This window comes from Meriones unguiculatus, chromosome 3, assembly GCF_030254825.1.
Source record: "Meriones unguiculatus strain TT.TT164.6M chromosome 3, Bangor_MerUng_6.1, whole genome shotgun sequence".
Taxonomy (NCBI): Eukaryota; Metazoa; Chordata; class Mammalia; order Rodentia; family Muridae; genus Meriones; species Meriones unguiculatus.
The window spans coordinates 82,352,884-82,372,754 of NC_083351.1; the positions used below are offsets into that span (position 1 = coordinate 82,352,884).

Genomic DNA, 19,871 nt, shown 5'->3' on the forward strand with positions numbered 1-19,871 from the left:
CCACCTTTTCCCCACCACTCCACATTACAAGCCTTTCCCAGGGTACACGGTTGCTTGCTTGCTTGCTTGCGTTTTCAGTCCTCAAAACTTCCCTGTGCTATCTGTGCTTCCTTGCACAACCAGGCTTCCTCTTTTTGCATTCACTCTCCAAGCCTCTGCAGTCTGAGTTTCATTGTTCCCACGAGACTGACATGGATTCCTGTACAGTGGAGTTAAAGGTTTTTCAGTCTTTATCACTTCAACTGTTGAGTTCCACTCACTGTTGTCACACCCTCCATTCAGCTCCCTTTACTTAAATTCCATGAAGCCACTTTACCCAAGAGCAGTTCTTATCTCCCCAAATCTCTGCACTGGAAACTTAAATATAGCAATAGCTAGTTTGATCCCTTTCTCATCTCAAACCCATACTTTTGTTGACTGGTACCTTACAGAAACAGCTTCTCATGTGTACATTATAGATGTCCTACAAGCAAGTTACTTCCCTTGTCAGATATAACAAAAGATAATCCTGCTCTTGCTATCTCCTTTTTCTATCTATGATGTCATCATGCCCAGTTTCTCAAGTCAGAAACTGGCAAATTGTCCTCTATTCTTTCCTTTCTCTTCCTCTTTCCAATTAGTCACCAAATCTGACACAATCTGTCTTCATATTCCTGTATCCATCTCTTTCAGTCCTGTCTTTTTGACACTTACGATGTTAGACCTGAAAGATTAATATTAATTTTACCTTCTTGCATCTCCCTACATCAAAAATTGTTTTCAAATGGTAGTCTAGGGTTTCACCAAGTTCCCTTCATTTATTCCAATTGCTTGTTAAAAAGATTTCAGACATTTAGCTGTCATTCATAATGCACTCAGTAATATTTTAGTGAGGCTTGTGCATGCATGTCTATTATGCATGGAACTCAGCTTTGGGAGAAAGACTGAGAGCCTCAACAGTCTTGCTGTGGTATTCCAGAAGGTCTTCCACAGGCTACATTGACATATAGCTGATTATGCCCACATGTTTCTGTAATGAATCTACTACAGTGCTGCCAATGTGTGTATTCCCAGACCTCTTCAGTGCCTCATGGGCACGTGTTTCAGAAGTCCTTTCTTGTTGCTTCAGCGCTCTTGCAACCTTAGTGCCTGTGTGCTGGGTTTCCTGTTCATTCTACTCATTATGCCACTGTCACAGCTTCCTGTGGGCCACTACCACCATTGAAACTCTTCCCTAGTCACTTGGGCAGATGTTACAGTAAGGCCAGCTTCCATTGGTGCCTCTCTGAGAGTAGATGCGGCATCAGGAACTTTTCTATCCTCTGTATCTCATATGCTATAGAGAAAGCATCTGTGTTTATTTCAGGAAGCTATGAGGTAGTTTCATGCCAGCAAATGTCACATCATAGACCTGCCTGTAGGACAGCTGGCCTTTTCTTTTCTGATGTGTCACAATTCATTCCCTGAGCCTGAGGCATCTGAGAAAGAGGAAATCATACCTCCCTAGATGCCATTAAACTGTTGAGATATTTTCTGCTTTTATATATCACTTACCTAATTAGACATACTTTGTGAAATCATGCACCTGCTCTGCCTTTACATGATATTCCCATGGAAAAGCTGGACACATATTTAGACATTAGAGAGAATTTGTCACTATACTTATGTTTTTCAAAAATATATAGTATATTATACATGTGCATTTGTATAATGTATATATTTGAATTAATTCTTATGTCTTTATTCAAGTGCCATATTATGTGCAATAAGTTCAGCCTGTAATAAGCACAGGAAGATTTAAAGCAACAGATATTTCTACTAAAAAATATCAGCTCCGTGTCTGTTTCCTGTTGAGGAGGAATTAATGCAAGGTTGAAGTCAAAAGAAACGAGACTGACATGAAATCACAGGAAGGTATTTCTGGAATTGCAGAGTACAAACACAAACCCCCAAAATCTGCAATTATGAGTAATTCATATTACCCAAGTTCTGATTTGAAACGAAGCCTGAATGTTCATATTTTTTAATTTTTATTTTTTATATTTTTATGTGAATTACTATCTCAGTCTCATAGTTCATTATTCAGAAATGCCTCAAATATTCTACCTAACTTTAACGACAGTCGTGCTTCCTTCATTTCATGCATGCATGGCTGAAAAATTGAGCTCAAGATATTGAGAGCGGTTTCACTTGTACAATTTTTTGTTTTTGAGGGCAGTAAGGCACAGTCCCATTAAAAGACGTTTTCACTTTGGAGCATTGTCAGCTGATTCCCTAAGGCTTTCTGCTTTACCAATTACATGATTAATATTATTTACTTTCTGGATAATATCGGCAAATCACAACTTAAGTTTGTATATGCTTCTGTGTTGACCAAGGTTCCTACCTGATCCCATTCCCCGCGGCAGAGCTGACTAACTGTTCAGATCTGGGGACTCTCTGTCAAGGTAGGGAGCTGACATCATCTTCTGAAACCTTTTTGTGTTCTTACACTTGCCATTTGAGATGTTGTAGTTGTCACTGCTTTGTTTTTTATCTTAATTTTTACCTAGAAACCAAGAAACAGCAAAACAGAATTTCTGGGTGCAGAAATATTGTAGCTGTGTGGGTGCAGAGATAATGTGCTATCAGGACACATTGGCCATACTGGCCACATTTCCGTAAAGCTCTGGTTTTCTAAATGTGAACAATTGCATGCTGCTCAGTAAGGGTTGATTTCATCTCTCTCCATGTTTCATCTAAAGGTTATTGCACGCATCTTGGATAGGCACTCAAGCAGTACTTTGAAGAAGTACTTATATCCATAAATTGAGGGGGAAATGTTATATTGAATTATTTAGAAAATATTTGTAGATGGGGACGTGAAGCAATTTATGTTATTTATAAAACTTAAATCTTAAGATAAAAATAGTTAAATAAGCTAATGTTAATATTAACTGAGTTAATATTATTTTAATGCCTAATGATTTTATTGCAAATAAAATTGTGTACTAAGAAGTTGGATGTTAATAATATATAGTTACATATGTATGTAAAATATATTGCCTTAAATTTATAATTTTGCCTTCTAATTCTTTGTGACCTGTTTCCATCCATTGTCATGTTAAATGCCTCTAAGAAAAAGTAAAATTTTCTGTGTTCCACGTGAGAATCATGGCTATGCCTTTCCACAAAAGGTTTGTTAAAATGATCATGGCACAAAGGTGACAGGTCAGAAATGAGATCAAGATGGACAGAGTAAGGAAAATACTCTATTTTTAGATTTCCCTTTTAAGATATATGAATATTACCCCTAATCGATTCCCCAGGAAATATTACATCGTTTGTTTCTTTCCATGAACTCTGTGCAGTTATGAAATAGTTGTACAAAATAGAACAGAGAGCCCTTGATATGAATGTTTCAAAAGTTCATTATTTCTTATTATTTTAATATATGTATCTAAGTATTCATATCATGGACTATAGGACCAGAAACTCAGCTTTTTCTTCTTTTATTCCCTGTTTTTCCCTTAATGAATAAAAGCATTTTCACAATGCATTTGAATTAAGATGAACACAATTGTTCACAATTAAAAAGACATCGAACTGATTCTTAATGTACCGTAGAAAGCCTTACTTCATTTTATGCATGATAAGTTTTTACTCTATTGTTTTAGTAGCATGATGTAGTTTCAACTTACCTATGCATTTTCATATATTGGCTGTTGATTGCTTATCTATATTGACTGTTTGATGCTCTTTCTCATCTTCATTAGCAGCTACTGTAAGCCCTTCTACTCCTACATCACCCATTGTCACCACTAATATCCCTGTTACTAACAGAATCCATAAGCAAAAGAATGGTAAGACTCATTTGGTAAGAGGCTGTATGTAGTACATCTAGAGTGTGTAAAACTATTCTGTGAGTGGTGACATAGCAAGTTCTAGCCACGTTCTATGTCGGGAAACACTTGGTTCATGAGTGCATTTGAAGACTGGTGAAACAAACATCTCTTTCTCTTGAATCCCCAAATGAACTAATAGCTTCAAGGACTTATTTTCTTTACTTTGAGCTAAAACCTGGGTCCTGGTGATGGTGATGCAAGCCTTTAATCCCAGCACTTGGGAGGCTGAGGCAGGCAAACAGAGTTTGAGACCAGCCTGGTCTGCAAATCTAGTTCCAAGACAGCCAAAGAAGCTGCTTAAAACTAGCCCTCCCCACACCCACCCCTCAAAAGCCACTTAATTGAAATGAATTAATTTTCATTCAAATACATCTGAGAGAAAAAGAAAAGATCTTTTTATGGTGTTTTTGTCAAATTAGTACAACTGAGAAACTTTGTTTGTTTGAGAAATAGAATTTCTCGTGCACCCCAAAGGGTGGCAGGCTGGAGAGTACCAAGAACACCACATGCGGATACAGGTTTTAAAAGGATGCTTTGATGTGTTACAAACCTGATCATTGGCATTTGACTTTCCATGGAAGTCAACTTTGTGCTTCAACACTTAGTACATTTGTATCAGTGGCCATGGTAACACTTTGTACCTTTCGATCACTCCTTAAAGAGCACTGTTTAGGATGTTATCAGTCACCAGTCAGTTTGTGGGAGGCTGAAATCTAGGCTTCCACATGTTAAGCAAGTGTCCTATCTCTGAGCTCCATTTGGAGCCCCAACTTTTATGATAAAATTTCAAGTAATTTTCAGCCTTTCCTGGCCTTTTTCTCCATTAGTACTAATAAAAATCAAATGTGCCAGATAGGTCTTCTAAGAAACCAGTAGAGGAAAAGCCAAATGGCTCGATTCTTTATAATTCTGCTGCTCATATGGGTCACATACTGTGCCATGTGCAGTTTGAAGTTAATAGTTTTAGTTTCTTGTCTGACAAATTCCAACCAAGTGAATGGCGTGCTGCTTTCAACACAGTAATATTCTCAGCTATGTGATACTAGAGGCAAAGAGGTTTTATAAAATGCAGTCCTTTAGCTTGGAAGGTCAGACATTTATAATGTATCACCAAGGGTCTAAAACCCAGGGAAACATTAAACCCACATAGTTCACTTTTATTTTCCCCTTATGGCTTCAGGGGTTATGTCAACTCTCTCTATAAGGACATTTACATTGGAAGTATGGAATATTTTACGTGAAACATAGATATAAATTTTATTAGGGTTATAAAGACATCGATTCAAGGAACTGCTTATGGTTATTCTGCTAGCTACACCACGGAGATTTATGATTCCAGCACCACCGCCACCTCCTTACCCCCACCCCAAGCAAACAGCAACAGCAGCTCAAGTTTCCAGCACAGATTTCACCAGGACTCTTGCCAGCAGATGGGAATATTATAATTCTAACTAAGTATTTCCCTCTTTGTATGAGTATACAAAGAGCCTCTGTGGCACCCTCTCTTCAGAACTGGCACATCCTTTGCTGCCCAAGAACACTGACACACGAGGACTTCAGAGCCCTTGACTTGGTGGATTGGAGTTGTATTCATTTACCCATGCAGCTCTGACACTCTTGAAGAGAGCCTTGTTCAGGCCACCCCTCTCTGCGTCAGAACCTTCATTAGAGTTTCACCAAAGCAGGCAAATATCAGAGTCAGTCAAAATGGTTTATCTCAACCACATTTATAAAGAAGAATCTAAATTGGATGACTGTTGTTATTATCTTATAATTTTAAAAGTTAAAATATTATGTGTGGTGAAAATGTCTCAAAATTTTGTGTTCCATTTTTATTATCTTAGTAGTTTTAATAATATACTTGAATCATGTGTTTTTCCTATATTTACTGACTTCACTTATATTGACTGACTCACTCTATTCACATGAGATTTCATTGTTACATAATGATACTATAACTACAAAAGTGAAAATTTAAAATAAGGGTGATGCCACAGTGTTCCACAGCTATGTTTTATATTATACTAGACTCCTAATAGTTTACAGCTGAGCCTTTCATTTTCTTTTCTAAAAGAGAGAAGGAACAATGTATTGCAGATAAAAGATATTCAAATAAGGTTTTTCCTCTGTCCTAATTTAAAATAATTGAGGAGAGATTTTTTTCTCTGTAAATATATCACATTTATCTCATGTTCCAGACTTTCTAATGTCATTCACATACTATCAACTTTTTTTTTTATTCTTTGAGAAACTGGCACAGTAAACATTCTCAGGCTGTCATCTGATATATTAGAAAATACTATTTTTCCATTGCCAGTAAGATGGGGACTCGTTTCAGATCTATCTACCTTATCCAGTTCTCTTAACTCAGGGCTGTCAGAATTTTACTAAGTTCATCAAAATTACGATGATTCCATTTCAGAAATGTCAATAGTTAAAATACTGACATTTTCACTGTTTTGTAACATTTTTCAATGTACGTAAAAATAATTACTTACATTTAGTACTCCATCTAGTGGTAACTCTGGATACTCTACAAGCATCTGTGACTGTTCTTAGACTGTCCCTTGGACACTGGCACACTTGGACCTTTGCAGATAGAATATCCTTCAAGCCACTCAGCAAGTCCATGATTTGATGAGCTGAGACCCACAGTGTAGGTTTTTTGAAATTCGAGTTAGTACCATCTCTTTTATATGTGTCTAAATAGTATCCATTCAAATCATGTTTCAAAGGAGTATAAAATTCAAAATCATTAAAACATTAGATGTTTTAGACATTGAAATAACCTCTTGTGTATAAATTAAGCTCACCAGTCTTTGAACTTATTTTTGCATATTTTTATAACTGTGTGAGAAGATAGAAGTACTTATTATTTCACATTAGAATAATAGGAATGGGATTTCCATTTTTGGTATAGCTGAGATTTTCCAGAGACATACTTCAATATGTTTTGTACTGCCTCCCCAAAATTTACATTAAATGCATGCCTCAGTATTGTGTAATTATATATTTCCAGATATTTTATGCTTTTTACTTATGACTTACCTTAAAAGCATGGAGAAAGACGGCTAACAATGATGGATACTAATTTCCCCTTTCTCTTTAACGTCTGTTTTATAGGGGTAATTTTCCATTGGTGACTTTGAACCTGTAGCATAGACTTAGGGCCTGTAGTCTATCAAGACTTTTCTGATAAGTTTATTTTTCATGGGGACAAAAAGTCTCAACACTTTACAGAACCATTAAAAAAATAGAACCTTCTTTTCAGAATATGGTTTTCTTATATAAAGTCCATCAAACCAATTAAAATTCCACCTGTAAATATCCTCTCTGTTAGGTAAAGGAGCTGTCCTTAGAAATTTAAATGAAAAAAAAATTGGTCAAATCCAACCCAATACCCTAGAACAGCATGCTTCACTGAGGAGAGTGGGAAGAGGAAATGGGACAGGAAAGGGCTCCTGGAGAGGGGACATGTGATTGCCTGTTCCTTTCTAGTATAAATCTTGCTAAGAAACCCACTTCCTGTTTCATAGTCCAAAACTACCATGTCTAATCATATAAGCATAATTTCTTACTACCAAAAATCAGTCTCCAAGTTGGTTCCCTAGTAATGAAGACAGAAGCTGTCTCCAACATGAACTCAGTGGCTGGTTCTTTGATTACCTCCCCCTGAGCGGGGAGGAGACTTACCAGGCCACAGAGGAAGACAGTGCAGCCACTACTGATGAGACCTGATAGGCTAGGGTCAGAGAAGGATCTCCCCAACCAGTGGACTTGGGGTAGGGCATGGGAGGAGATGAGAGGGGGAGGGTGGTATTGGGAGGGGCTGAGGGAGGGGGCTATAGAGGGGATACAAAGTGAATATACTGTAATCAATAAAAAGTAAATTAATTTTAAAAATCAAACTTCATATTGAAAACTCCACTTTATCAGCCCTAGATATCAGAAATCTATAGAAGTAAAAAAAAAATAGCTTGCCATTATTTCAGAGGTCATAATCAAGAGATGAAATAGAAGCTGTGAAGTATCTATAAGAGTAAGCTAATCAAGAGCTACTTCTAAGCAGTTGCAACAGTAATTTTAACAACAAAATTGGTCCGAACTTCTTGTGCCTATATGTTCTTAAATAATATGAAATGATATGCTCATGAGTTTGCATTGTTTGTTCTGAATGTAAAATGTAAATATTAATACTGTTTCCAACTGCAGATGGAATAATGTATAGAATATCTGTTGTGATTTACAACAACCTTAATCACCCTGAAATGAAGGTACAGAGCAAGGTGGCAGAATGGGTAAGTAAACTTAATTCCATTGACTTTTTGCTTTAAAACTTTAACTTCTTTATAGATTGAAAAGATTCTGAATGAAACTGTAGATCTTCTCACTGCACAAATGTGCTCATTATAAACAGATGAACATGGGGCTGGAGAAGGGGCTCAGTGGTCAAGAGTGCATGTTGTCCCTTCAGACCATCCAGCCGCAGTTCCCAGCACCTGCTTCTGTCAGCTCCAGGGGATTTACGCCGTCTTCTGGTCTCTGTAGGCACTGCACTCATGTGTGTATCCCCCCACCCCCGACACATACACATAATTAAAAATAAATTCAAAAACTTAAAAAAGTATATGACTAGACAGAAACAAGGTCTTGTGTTTATGTACAGGAAGAGAGATGTATTTGGACATAGGATACAACACAGCCTAAATAGTATTCATGGATCGAAACAGTACTTATGTACTCAGTTTCCAGCTGGAGAGCAGGCTGTGGGAAAGGGTGGCTTCTCACATCCCATTTTCTTTCCACAATGTCTTTTTTATTTGTTTTTACAGGCAGCATAATTTCTAAAAATAAAAGTATTTATTTTCATTCTCAAGCCATGGATAATATTACTAATCATGAAACTGAGCACTAAATGGGAAGCTTGCACTAGACAGGGTACAATTTTACATTTACATTCAGTCCTGCGTGGTTTGCATGCCAGCATCACTGTCATCTGAGGCTAAGCTTTGTTAGCTACCTTGCATCTATGATTCAAGCTTCCAAAGCAGTTGCTTGAAAATAGCAAGTATGCTCTTTCCAGGGATGGGGGCAGTCATCTAACCTGAGAATTTAAAATCTGATAGAATACTTTTGGGCACAAGTACTAAATTTAGATAAAGCATAAACAACCTAATTATATCCAAAATACCTATCATCACTTTCACAATATTTTCTAAAAATGGTATTGCATTTTAATAATATTTACAAAAAATAAAGATGTATCTGAGATATGACCTAAGGAGCCCTGGGAGATGACTAGAAGATAACAGAATTTCATGTTAATGATTGTGGTGTATTACTGTAGCTTGGCCATTGCACTGTGGAGATTTACTGTTTATGCTGAGACCAATGCAACTGTTAACCATACAATTTTGGCAAAATCCCTACATTACTGGGCGCTATCAAAGATGTATTTTTCAGTTTGTATTATTTTTCTTGATACTGATGTTCCTATGAAATGGCAATTAACTACAAAATATGTTTTATGTCATCTCAGTACTTATTTAAATGCATACTAAGAAAAGTGTTAATGGAGAGGTTGTTAGGAGAAGATTAGCTAGAGGGGAAATGACAGTGTTTTCCTAGTACACTGGCTTGAGTTCCTGGGTTAGATCTGCTATTGATTAGTAGATGATCCTGGAAAAGCTGTTTCACCTCCCTAAACTTTCATTTCTTCATAAACAAGAGGGTAGAGTTTGAGTGCAATTATAGTATCGGTGTCATTGATTAATGTGAAGAATAAAAGAAGTGGCATTCATTGCATTCTTGGCTAGCTGGTCCAGCAAGCCTTCCTTTATCTTTTTTTTCTTTTTTACTTTTAATTTTGGTTCATTAGCGTATTAAATGTATCACCGAGAACGTGTAAATTCTTTTTTTTCAATGCAGTTTATTCAGGAACCTTGAACAATCTTCTGACCCTGGGGAAAGCCAGCCCACAGCTTAAATAGCCTCTGGGTAGCCAACCCCAGCGTGCCACGTGGGCAATGCAGATAGGTCCACATACATGGAAGCAAGCCAGATCCTCAGCCTTAGCCAAATGTGGAATGGTTCGTGACAGAGAGCACTCACCATCAGGAAGGTGGAAGGCAGAAACCAGCTCCATCTTTAAGGCGCGGCATTCCGCAGCTCTCTACAGTTCCCCCTTTTTGTTTTAGACGCATCAGGCAAGAGTAGAGGTCTGATCTCTGATATTAGAAATAAATTGGGACTTTGTACCAATGTTCATTTAAGTGTCATCCACCCAAAGAGCATCACACCCGTCGGATACCTTTTTCTCAGAGGCGGGACCTGGGGCATCAACCCGCATGCAATCAGACATGCTCTTCTCTGGGTCCAAAGCGGCTGACCCTGAGTGCAGTGCTTAGCCTCGCAAGCGTAACATTTTAGCTTTTTATGGTAGCCAACCATGCTTGGGGAGACTGTCCTGCTTCAATGGCTGTCAAGGCCTGAATGGTCATGGCTGCATCACACTGTTGTGAGACTCTAATCTTGCATATATACCACAGGCAAACCAAGGAGACCAACACCAGAAGGCCTGCTAACACTCCCATGCCCGCCCATTCCTTCAGATGATTCATGGCTGCAGCGATCCATGATGATAATCCTGTGGCTAGTCCTGCGTCCACTCTGGTAGAATTTACTGTGACAATGGCCACTCTCAGCGTAGAAATCAATGAAAATGAAGACGCCTTCCTTTATCTTTGCTCCTGCAGTTGTTCAGCATTTTCCCAGGGTCTTTTTACCAATGACAGCTCATCTTTTGGAAGAAAGATAACCTTGACTCATAAAAGGTTTTTAAGCATTACTGAAACTCATCCTTTTCCATTGTTTCTTCCAGCTCAATTCAACTTTCCAGAATTGGAACTATACTGTTTATGTGGTTAATATAAGGTAAATGCAATTAATTATCTAAGAAGTAGATATGTTTAATTTACCATTCTTTCTCTCTGACGGTATCTGAACACCTGTGTATATGATTCTATAATTGAATCAATATATTATGTGTTCTAATATATCAAAATTAAAGAAAAAATTCTGTTTGACTTTCCTTAGTAGATCACACTGAGTATGAACTGGGGGTATCACTCCAGTTTCAAGACTGCTTTCTCTACAAAATAAGATATTAACAATCTGCCCTCTTCTGGAAGGGGATAAGGGGAAGAGAGAGGGAGGGTGGGACTGGGGGAGTTGAGGGAGGAGGCTTCAGTCGGGATATATGATGAATAAATTGTGAAGAAAAACTAAAAATAAATTTTTTAAAATGAGCTTTCCTTATTTTTCTGCTTAATTTTTTTCACCAAATAATGGCCACTCAGGCTCCTGTGAACATGCTTTCATAATCTTATACTTAAACCTCAAAGATGAAATGACACAGGAAAGAGGCCAAGTTGCCCAATAAGTTCAGGAGGTAGCTCACTCAACAAACAGGGCAGGGGTTTTTTTTGTTGTTGTTGTTTTTTTTTTTTTTTTTTTTTTTTTTTTTTTTTTTTTTTTTTTTTTTTTTTTTTTTTTGCAGTACACAGCTATCCAGTGTGCACAACTAGTTCTTTGATCAGAGCACAGACTTAGGAAAATTGTATCAGCGTGTCTATCCCTCCTGCTCCTTTAACCTTCTGCAGCTTTTCTGCTGATGTCTCCACACAGTGGATGAGCTTGATAATGGATACATGTATCTGTTTTTACAGTGTTCACCAGGGCATGGGGGAGGACAGGATTAAAGTCAAGAGAGACATCATGGCTGATGACAAAAGGTAATGCCAGGGACACCTGGAAAGTTTTCTTCTCCTTGGTCATAACTTTGGCTGTCTGGAAGAAAAATGAAACAGTGGTCAAAGAAAAATGTTTTAATTGCCTAGTAAATTCACATTATTTCCTCAGCATGAATGCATGTCACACATTTCTCATATTTGAAGCTGAAAGTGGCCTAGAAATGTAAGTCTATGAAATGTCAGAATGCTTAAGAGGGATGGGAAAAGGACTAACATTTGCAACACATCAAAATCCATCACTACTTTTTCAAAACTCCAAAATGACCTACAGATAAGTAGTTTCGTGGTATGAGGCAAAACTCAGGGATATATTGGTAGCACCAACCCAGCATATGCTGGGTCCTGGGTTCTAGCTGCAGAGCTACCCCACAAATAGCTCTATTATGATAGCACATGAAAATACAGAGAATAGTAGCCAAATTTTTTAGTATCTACAATCATCACTATTTTTAAGGCCTCCATTTTTAAAATTTTGTCAAGATCATGACTTAACCAGATAGTACATGTACAACCCATAGGTCCATAAGATCAGATTGCTGCAAAATGAACAGTTAAAGCCCTAAAAGAAATAGTTGTCTTAGGGTTGTGTATCCTATCTCTATAGAATTGTAAAATAAGATCATTTGAAAGGCTAAAGTTCTTAGAAACCTTGGTCAGTTTTAATTTACTAATTTGCTGCTATAAAAATATAGCCATTGGGTGATATGATGGTTCATTGAGTAAAGGTAAGCACTGCCAAGCCTGCTGACCTGAGTTTGATCTCCAAAACCTACATAATGGAAGGAAAAACTACTCCACAGGTTGTCCTCTGACCTCCACTTGTGCTCTACACACACATAGAAACACACACAACACACACACACACGTTTGTGTGTGTACTACAAAATATGTAAAGACTTTTTAAAAACTGAAAACACAGCCTTGATGTGTCACTACTATGAGAAGACATCCATGAAATCATATTTGAGAGTTAGAGAACTTTACTGTTTGTCCTTTCTATTTAACATTATAAAATTAAATGTTTTAAACTTTGTTTAATTTATATATATATATATATATATATATATATATATATATATATATATATTGGGTAAACTGGATCACACTGCCTGATAGGTTTGTATTCTGACAACATTCATTTTCCTTTATGATCTGAAAACAAAGTAACATATTTCAAGATAGTAAATAACAAGAATTTACTCCTTTTCCTAGGAAAATGATCCTTTCCCCACCTACTACATAATGTTGAACCTGTAACAGTGGCTCCAGAAGCAGCTAGGATCCCGAGGGTGCTTTATCTAGCATTTTGGACAAACCTAGCTTAAAGCGTAACTAGTAGTCCCCTTCCTTAGAAAATGAGCACCCCATCAGTTTCCTCACAAATATTATTCTAGTACTGATAACACTAAAATCAGCCACAGTGGGTGTAGCCAGCATCTCAAAAGCTTTTGTGTAAAAGACATTTAAATAAATAAAATCTCAATTTTCTGGTCTTTCAAACCAGTGAATAATTTCACAGAAAATTATAGGAAGAATGAACATACCTACCTTGTGGGAAAATCGACTTACTTAGTTTTCCTTTGCTATAAATCTTCAGCATTGTCTTTTTTATAGCTTCCCACTCTTAGAAAAACAAAACAAAACAACAACAACAAAAAAAACTATTCTCTGTTACTCTTATGCTCATTGATGAGGCACTATAGTCTCCCTCCATACCACAGTCTACTAGTTTCACATTCATTCCTTTCAATCCTTTCAATTCCCAAAATTCTTCCTTTCAATTCAGGTTTGCATCTCAAGCACTCAATAATGCTGTTTATTCTACTGCCTAGACCGCCAGGGAACCTGAAACCACAGAGGGAGTGGCTTATTCCAGTGATGAATGGTAATCGCAACAAGATAGACCTGAACTGGTATAGAACCAGGGAGCAGTTTTTGTTTTCTGATGGGACAGAAAACTAACACAGACAAGCATTGTGCAAATGCAGGCTCACTGTTGAATGGTTGGGTTTCTGTATTGAATACACCCACAATGCATTGGGATGTTGTCCTGGTCAGGGCTGTGTATTCTCAGGAGGTAAAGAGGCAGTGCTTTTCTTCCCATTGAATCAGAGGACACCACATCATATGCCATTCACCGTCCACCATATGTCCACATCTATACTTGGCTTGCTGGAGTATGGCTTATTTATGACTGTTTTACAGTAGATCATTTTAGAAATAAAAAGTTTTGAGAGAAGAGCATATCATTTTGTCCATGAGATCATCAGCTACTTAGGAGGTAAAATTCAGCTGCTTCACCTAACCTGGAATAACAACTACTTAACTTATCCTTTACTTTTTAGCACCACAAATGAACTAGCTCTGTATTTACTTCTATTCTTACCAACACAGTTTCATAAATAGAATGTGCCATCCTCTGTACTTTGAGTTTACCCGCCTCCTCTTTGGCATGTGAATAGCACCCAATCTGGATAATGGAGTGATGTTTGCCATATTCCTCACATTTCTTCAGAATGTGGAGAAAATTCAAATGCAGCACTCTTGCAAAAACATCAAAAAATGCTCCTTTCTCTGACAAAATGGCATCATGTACCTCTGTCTTAATACTGAATTACCTTTAGATGAAAGCTATGATTTTGGCTTAGCTCTAAGTTCTGACAGGGCTTTAAAACTTTATCTTTTTGTTTCCTGTAAAGGCATTTTCAAGGCCACACATTCTAAAACCATTTGTATTAGTGTACTAGCTAAACTGGGTATCACTTTGAGTATTTATTTTACCATACAAAGTACTTGTAAAATTTCCACCTGTGGGGCCTGCTCCATATTTGTAAATAATAACACAATTTCAAGATTTCAATATACAATTCAATTTTTCCTTTGAAATTTTAAGTTTTGCATATAAAGAAAGAAACTGACGTTCCCTTTTGAGAGGATGTTATAAGTATTGTATACAATACATGAACTATTGATATTAAATATGTAAGTATTCCTGAAAAAGAACTAGAGTGCCATGATAAAATTCTGGAAAGTTACCTTGTAAACTTGATTCCAGGTGAAGCAGTGTGAATGCTGCAATTTGTACCAGAGAGTTCAAGACACCCTGGCTGATCCTTTCAATCTCAAGGTGTTACAGCATCCATGTTCTGTTTCTAACCCGGCACCCCTGTCCCCGCCCCTCAACTAGCCAGTCATTCAGCAAACCCAGGAACACTAGTTCTCTCTGACATCTTTTTTCTAGGTTGGTGCTGTGGGCCCTTCTAGTCTACAATGACACCAATAATGTCAACCTGGAGGAAGAAAAGATCGAACAGCAGCTTCTAACAAACAATGCCTCGCTGGAGGATGGCCTGAGCCTGTACAGAGTACAGGTGAAACCGCTGGGTACGCGAGCTCAGTGTGTGTGAGTTCACGCGCAGTTAGCTAAGGAGCATACAGGGCGCTCTTTTTCACTTGTTATTTGTCTGTGTAAGGTATATTTTTAATGATGACATTTGTTATATAGAGACCACTAAAAAGTGTATAATGCAGCATAAAAACATCATCACAATGCCTTGGAATCTAAGGAAACGAAGGAGACAAGCTGTTTGTATTTATCTTTTCTTATCTTAAAAGGAGCAAAGTACTAAAATAACCTTGACAGATTCCACTTATGGGATTTAAAAACTGCATATGTTTTTAATAGTATTCTTTATTTCTACTTTGTTAATTTTAGCCCTGAGTTTCATTTTCAGGTTTGTTCTCAATTCTGATTATGTTTATCTCGAATGAAACTCATTTATTAATACATTGTTATTACTTTGCATGAATGATCTTGTATCTTTATTTTTACCCTATACCTATTATTATAAAATGTTTTTGTAAGATATAATTATTTTTGTTTAAAATGTATTTTTATTCTTGCTAATTTTTAAAAATTCTAATATAAAACACTGGTTATTTTAGTAGTATATAAATAGTGACTGAACTCCCAGGGCAGTCATTGGTTTTTATCCTACACCTTTGACTTCAGAAAATTAAGGGCTTGTCTATTTCATGTTGGCTCTTATTTTCTCCTAGGTATGTGTAGTGCCTTGGTGGACCCTGAGGGCTTTATCTGGCCAACCAGCTTACCTTCTGTCTACAAACAACCGTGTCCAAACAAGCCTGGTTTTTTTATGACTCGGACATGGTAATTCTTTCTTTGAATTGTAAGCCACAGGTCTACGCTTACTATATAGCACAGCAGCACTCATCTATTGTGTTGATTTGAGAGGTAGGGCAGGAATCACATGCTCGTGGGTGGATAGAGATGAGGGAAGAATATTACCTACGAGACTGCTTTCCTCTGAGTGGCGAGTTAATTGAGCTCTCTCCAAGAAAAGACTGAGGAAATTGGAAATCAAAAGTGTGACTCCAGAGCTACAGGCCCTGTAGTCAACTTGGTCTTGGAACATATTTCAAAACCCCTATGAGTTCTTATTCATTTTGGGGAAGTGAGAACTGGCAAAGCGAGAATGCAGGCCGGATCCGGGTTGGACAGCCTGTTGACACGGACTGCCCAGACACTAAGAATCCCCTGCATGTCTAGGAAACTTTCAGAGACAGCTGCAGGGCTACTGCACCAGGCTGTTGTCCCTACCCTCTGCCGGGGCCCAGTTAGTTCTTAGGGAAGGAATTCAGGAACAGAAAGTGCCTAATGAGTCCTCTGCACCAAGGGCTGTGTGTGACACTTGGTGTGGAGGAGAGAGAGTGCTGTGAGATTTATGGACTCAAGTTTGAAATGTGGCCCTAACTCTTCCTGGCTCGAGGTCTTGGGAAAATTCCTTGGCTTCTCTAAAATGCATTTCCTCTTTCATAAAAGTGGTTTGAAATCTGTTTTCCAGAGTTGTATGAAATCAAAATTTGAGTTTTCCAGTAAAGTCCTTAGAGCAGCACTTGACAGTGTATGTGAGGTCAGGATGCAGGATGTACTGGGCACTTCCCTTCGAGAGAGCAGGCTACTGACTGGCTTTCCAATAAGAATCTTTAGCATTTTTTTTTCATAGTCTTTTCAAAGGGAACCTAGTTGGATATTAAGGCAAATCCTAAAATTTATTAATTGCTTTTGTTGTTTGTAATTTCATTAGTTATTAGTAATTTCATATTTAAATGCCATTTTGTTGTTTGGTAATTATTGCAGCCTTTCTAATGCAACATCAACCTTCTGGAGCCCCATTGATGCCACCAACTGTTCAAGTGAGTTCAATTTGTCTTCCCTTCCCAAGGACAAATGAAATGACCCCATCATCATCAATGCTTTATTCTCTTCAGATGTGATGTTCTGCTGTGTAATACTGGTATAATATTAAAACTAGTGTAAATTAATATTTCACATATTTTAGTTAGAAATATACCTTTCTGCATATTAATTTTGTGACATATTCATAACCTAAGGAAATAAAAATAGTAAAAAATTATGTAGAGGATTTAAAAATAATGTGCAAACTGCTATTTCTATCAATGTTTTTTTTATATTTCTGCATTATTTTTAAACAGAAAACATGTACTTATTGATTTCAAGGGACCAATGATCTCTCTGAATCATTTGTATCATACTTAAGAAATCTGTTCCTGTGTGTAGAACAATATTACCTCAAAAAGATGGATGAGGGACAGTATGCATGGAATCCCACTTCCTGAAGCTGTATAACGAACTACTCATACTGTCTGTTCCAAAATGCCCAGGCAAACTTTATGTTGTTTCTTCCTCTCCTTTTAGGACAATCCAATGAAGTGGCCAATGAGATATTAAACTTAACTGGTGATGGGCAGAACCTAACCTCAGCCAATATTAATAGCATTGTAGAACAGGTCAAAAGGATTGTGAACAAAGAAGAAAATATTGATATAACACTTGGCTCAACTCTAATGAATATATTTTCTAACATTTTAAGCAGTTCAGATAGTGATTTGCTTGAATCTTCTACCGAGTAAGTATCTCTGCCCCTGGAGAATTAAACTGATCAATGTGTTTTAAGAGCATTGCCCGCTTCTGACTGATTTGTGATCACATTCCATAATCCACAGCTCCAGAAGATGCATAGGTACTTCCCAAGGTCATTTACAAAGTAAATTCTAAAGCTTTCTAGTTTAGAAGTGTAAATTACAGAGTAAGTAGAATTTTCATCTGGTAATATATATATAAAGCACCCCCCAAAGCATATTTAGTACATCATAATATATTTCAGCCTAAAAAAAAGGTTATCCAGGGTTATCATAACCACTGTACATCTGCCATTCTACACAGCTCTGTTACAGCCTTGTGAACTTCTAAAATGAAAGTGCCTAGGAAACGGGCAATTACATTTTTTATATTTTTTATTCCACTTGTTATTGACATTAGGATCTTTAATTTCTTCTGTTTCCATCCTTTATGTAATATTTCTTTTTTTTAAATATAATTGTTAACATATCCTTTACGTTATTTTTATCTCTATAGCCTTAATTACAAACACTTTTGCAGTATCTTCTGGTTTCTTGGTTATTTGTGGAAAACAAACTCCATTTCTGGTGACTTAGTTTCTGATTTCCATTAAGACAGTAGAGTTTTCTTGAGGAAGCATCAATTACATGATTCTGTGTATTAGCTGATAGTGCTGGGGTGTGGGATGTTCTCATGGCTGTATTCACTAAAATGAGAGAACTTAAAAATACTTTCTTTATTAGTATTTTATCATGCAGCAACTACCTAAAACATAGTGTAATCTAACAGTGATGTCATTTTCATTTTTTTAGAGCTCTAAAAACAATTGATGAGCTAGCCTTCAAAATAGACCTGAATAGCACCCCACATGTGAATATTGACACACAGAATTTGGCTCTTGGAGTCTCATCCCTGATGCCAGGAGTGAATGCACCTTCAAATTTTAGCATTGGCCTTCCAAGCAATAATGAATCATATTTCCAGGTAACAAACCCATGTTTGTTTTAATTTTAACTAATTAAGGAGACAGAGAACAAATTTACTGGCTCTTTAATATTAGATACCTCAAGGAAGTCGATTCAAGAGATGGTGGACAGATATGAATGTTGGCTAAAATAGCATCAGCATCTATAGGTAAAGTAGAAGCACAGGGAGTATATGGTTCATAGCCTAGATAGTGAAAGGTACCTTCTAAAGGTGAAATGATACTAAGTGGGGTAGACCATGTTGGAAGCATGGGTTAGGAACCAGTTTAAAGAGATAAACGTGTTATTAAAGACCTTCAGGTGGGAACAGGCATGGGAGAAGCCTTCTCTCTGCCACTGCTTCTCAAAACCAACTTTAGAGTCACAGGGATGACATGTTAAAAACAATTCTGGGCCTGTGTAGGGCCCTGCCATATCCAGTTTAATCAAAGCACAGATGTTGTTGCTGCTGCTGCTGCTGCTGCTGCTGCTGCTGCTGCTATTGCTCTTCTAAGAATGCCATGGTGCAAATCCACAATCTAGAGGCTTGGCAGTGTGGGAAGCAGATGAGATTAGGCAAGTAATCTGGGGCCCTGCTCACCCTCCTAGATATTTTAAAAGCATAGCTCATCCATTAATTTTCAAATGCCTATTATGTTCCAAACAATGTCAGCAAGCAGAGCAAACCCAGTGAATACAGCACCATTCCTGACCTGAGACAGTAACTATGTGGAAAACAGTTGGGTTTTTTTGTATTTATTTTTTGTTGTTTGGTTTGTTTGTTTGTTTGCTTGCTTTCAAGATAGATCACTGAAAATACAAAATGTCTAGGCTTGAGATACAAGCAAGACTTTTGTTCTTTTTAGATTAGGTTATAGGGGTGAATTTCAAGTTGTTTTTTTTTTGTTTGGTTGGTTTGGTTTGGTTTGGTTTTTTATTTCAACAGTGCAAGCTGTATTGGTCCAAATCTTACAGCATGAGGAAAATTCCTAAGCCCAGTGTTATAGTTTCAAGACCACTAGAAAAGGCCTAGGCTTGAGATACAAGCAAGACTTTTATTCTATTTTAGATTAGGGGCCTAGGGTTTTCGTATTTAAACAGTGCAAGAAGCTCCTTTGGTCCCAGTCTCACCCACGAGGACAGGAGATCTCTATGGCCTGAATTAAGTTATCTGAGGGTGTTCATAGTACTGGCTATTTTTTGGTGTGTAGTCTGTAAAGCAGCCAAAGGAGTGTCAATCAAGACTGAGCTGTTCTGTGTGATTCCTCCATTCACAGTGTGTCACTCT

The 19,871-nt window shown here is 37.4% G+C and overlaps 1 protein-coding gene across 6 annotated transcripts in view; it reads left to right on the forward strand.

Annotated features, from left to right (window-relative positions):
- Adgrg6 (adhesion G protein-coupled receptor G6) overlaps positions 1-19,871 on the forward strand; it is a 135,350-nt gene that overhangs the window by 80,441 nt on the left and 35,038 nt on the right. For 2 of the 6 annotated variants that reach the window (XM_060380232.1, XM_060380229.1), the window contains exons 5-14: positions 2,358-2,426; positions 3,735-3,821; positions 8,076-8,161; positions 10,744-10,796; positions 11,591-11,656; positions 14,916-15,058; positions 15,734-15,845; positions 16,836-16,891; positions 17,415-17,625; positions 18,431-18,602. In XM_060380232.1, the coding sequence (XP_060236215.1) occupies positions 2,358-2,426; positions 3,735-3,821; positions 8,076-8,161; positions 10,744-10,796; positions 11,591-11,656; positions 14,916-15,058; positions 15,734-15,845; positions 16,836-16,891; positions 17,415-17,625; positions 18,431-18,602 (1,055 nt within the window). The remainder of the gene's footprint in view (positions 1-2,357; positions 2,427-3,734; positions 3,822-8,075; positions 8,162-10,743; positions 10,797-11,590; positions 11,657-14,915; positions 15,059-15,733; positions 15,846-16,835; positions 16,892-17,414; positions 17,626-18,430; positions 18,603-19,871) is intronic. The other 4 variants (XM_060380233.1, XM_060380230.1, XM_060380234.1 and 1 more) reach the window with 2 other exon arrangements.